We start from the raw sequence: 3,225 nt of genomic DNA on the forward strand, positions 1-3,225 counted from the left end.
TGGTTCTCGAACTTTATTTATGTGAAGCATATGTCATTCGTGGATCGACATGGAAGCTTGGCCGGCAAGTTCTTGTATGCTTTATTGCTTAATTCCTAATATGAGGACCTGCCAATTCAGCAATTTCTTCGGATTCCTTCACGATCGATGGTTCCGCGCAACAACGTTGGTTAGAAAACGCGAGTAATTCATCAGCTGATAGAAAAAGAGTGTTTAATTTGGCCAACGTGCGTCATTTTTGTTGCTATAAAAGACATGCCTGACCTGTGTTCAGTGAAGTGCAGATCAGCAGAACAACCCGATACAGAGCACCGCGCATATATATGGAGACGATCGCCGGCGACACCCACGGCTACGGCTGGGCCGGGCTGTGGTCGGCGGTGGCCAGCCTCATCTTCCTCTGGTCCATGGTGCAGCAGTACGTCCCCGCCCAGTTGGAGGAGTACCTCACCACCCTCTCCCGCCGTCTACACGCCGCCATCTCCCCCTACGTCACCATCACCATCGACGAGCACGTCCCCGACTCCTTCGGCCGCAGCGAGGCCTATCTCGCCGCCGAGGCCTACCTCAGCGCCACCTGCGCGTCCAGCGCCCGCCGCCTCCGCGCCGACCTCGCCGCCGGTAGCGATCGCATGAGCGTCGCCGTCGACGACCACGAGGAGGTCATCGACGAGTTCCGCGGCGCCAAGCTCTGGTGGCGCAAGACCAAGACGCTGCCCCGCACCAACGTCATCAGCTGGTCCGCGTACGAGGCGGAGCGCCGCACGTACTGCCTCACATTCCACCACCGCCACCGCGGCCTCATCGATGCTGTCTACCTGCCGCACGTCCTCGCCGAGGGCCGCGCCGCCACCGTCAGGAACCGCCAGCGCCGCCTCTTCACCAACAACCCCAGCAGCGACTGGTCCGGCTGGAACGGCCGCGTCTGGAGCCACGTCAAGCTCGAGCACCCCTCCACCTTCGCCACGCTCGGCATGCACCCCGCCAAGAAACAGGACATTATCGACGACCTCGAGATGTTCCGCGACGGCAAGGACTACTACGCCTCCGTCGGCAAGGCCTGGAAACGCGGCTACCTGCTCTTCGGCCCACCCGGCACCGGCAAGTCCACCATGATCGCCGCCATGGCCAACTATCTCGACTACGATGTCTACGACCTCGAGCTCACCGCGGTCAAGAACAACACCGAGCTACGCAGGCTCTTCATAGAGACCACCGGCAAGTCCATCATTGTCATCGAGGACATCGACTGCTCCATCGATCTCACCGGCAAACGCAAAACTAAGAAGAAAAAGAAAGACAAGAGCAGCAAGAAAAAGAAGAAGATGGCCCCGCCAGTAGTCGCCAAGGATGAGGAGAACAAGGTGACGCTGTCCGGGTTGCTCAACTTCATCGATGGGCTGTGGTCGGCCTGCGGCGGCGAGCGGATCATCGTGTTCACGACCAACCACAAGGACAAGCTCGACCCGGCGCTCATCCGACGGGGCAGGATGGACTCGCACATCGAGATGTCCTACTGTTGCTTTGAGTCCTTCAAGGTGCTCGCCAAGAACTACCTGCATATCGCCGACCATGAGCTTTTCCATGAAATCCAACAACTTCTAGGGGAGGTGGACATGTCGCCTGCCGACGTGGCCGAGAACCTCATGCCCAAGTCGAAAAACAAAGATGCGGACGCCTACCTGGGTAAGCTAATCAAGGCACTCAAAGAAGTAAAGGAGGAAGCATTGGCCAAAGCATCCATTGGAGCGGAGAATGAAAAGGAAGCCGAAGAGGATGACGAAGAATATGACAGCAGCTCCTCCAGTGAAGAGGAGAAAAATGGAAAGAATAAAAATGATTAGAATTACAATTTTATGTTAAAATTTCAGCTTTCTATGCTCATTTCTTTGCCCATCGTTTGCAACTAGTTGTTGTCGCTGTTGCTACTTCGTCTTCCTCGTACGTTCATGATTTATTTTTGAGTATATATCCTTGATTGTGACTACATCAAGTTCATTTTGCAAAAGATGGAACTATTGGATATATTTGAGAGAGGTGAAATATCTACATGAAGAGGCTTGAATCAACAAATTAGCCTTGCTAGACCTGGACATACTAGATGGGGATCACACCATAAAACTTTGCTTCATTTGGATGAAAATTGGGCCTCTATGATAAAAAAAAAATGAGCACAGTCGATGCACATGGGTGCAATCCGAGTCATGCAGGGAGTTGCACTGAAAAGATGCACTGTTTTGTGTTTTCTCTTGTTTTGAAGCCGATGATAAAGTTGCTTGGTATTACAAAGGGTCGGTCTAGCGGGCGGCCGCATGCTCGGTAGTCCATCTGAGCGGTCAACCCAAAAAAGGAATTAGCCTCAAGTTCCCTGCCCAAGCGTCCACCAATTTAGGAAGTAATTAGCCTGACAGAAAAGGAAAATCAACACCGCTTCAACAATGACTGCATGCACATTAATTTTCCTTTTCAAATATTTAAAATCATGTAACTTTTGCACCAGATATCGAAATTAGGATCCGCTTTCATTTTTGAATTACTTGCGGTGAGCTCTTCAAAACTAGATCTCATTTCTATGTATTTTGATAAAGTTTTTTCTAAAGCAACTTCTACGTGCGACAAAGCAATTATAATGCGAGACGATGCAACTTTAGTGTGGGGCGAAGCAACTTTGCTGCACAACGTAAATCTACATTCACAACGAAAGTTGCATCGCTGGACACCAAAGTTGCTCAGCCATCCATCAAAATTTATTTCGGTGGGCACCAAAGTTGCTTCGATGGATGCCAAAATTGGACCGTCACAAACCAAATTTGCTCTGTCGAGTACCAAAGTTGCTCAGGACACTAAAATTGCTCGTTCGGGCGCCAAAGTTGCTCGTTCGCGCATGATAGTTCCTGTGTCGGCACCAAAGTTGTGTCCCCGCGCACCAAAATTGCTATGTCGGCACCAAAGTTATGTCATCGGGCACCACTCGTCACACATTGAAATTGCTCCAATGGACACCAAAATTGTTGTCGAGCATCAAAGTTGTGCTTTCATGTACCACAAAATGTACATGTTCGTTGCACACAAAAGTTGCTTTGCGGCACACGAAAGTTGTTTTACTACACAACAAAGTTGCTCGGTCGCACATCAAAGTTGCTATTTAAAAAAATTCGTCAAAACATATGAAAATGTGGTCTAATTTCGAAGCTCTCGTTGTGGGGATTCTAGAAGTGAAAACGG

The 3,225-nt window shown here is 50.4% G+C and overlaps 1 protein-coding gene across 1 annotated transcript; it reads left to right on the forward strand.

The window, feature by feature from the left end:
* Window positions 1-269: 269 nt before the first annotated feature.
* LOC127313969 (AAA-ATPase At3g28510-like) lies at window positions 270-2,008 on the forward strand. The gene has a single exon (XM_051344444.1). It carries the CDS (start codon window positions 324-326, stop codon window positions 1,842-1,844), a length of 1,521 nt encoding a protein of 506 aa, XP_051200404.1. The 5' UTR covers window positions 270-323; the 3' UTR covers window positions 1,845-2,008.
* Window positions 2,009-3,225: the final 1,217 nt, after the last annotated feature.

The sequence above is a fragment of the Lolium perenne genome, chromosome 1, assembly GCF_019359855.2.
Source record: "Lolium perenne isolate Kyuss_39 chromosome 1, Kyuss_2.0, whole genome shotgun sequence".
NCBI classification, from domain to species: domain Eukaryota; kingdom Viridiplantae; phylum Streptophyta; class Magnoliopsida; order Poales; family Poaceae; genus Lolium; species Lolium perenne.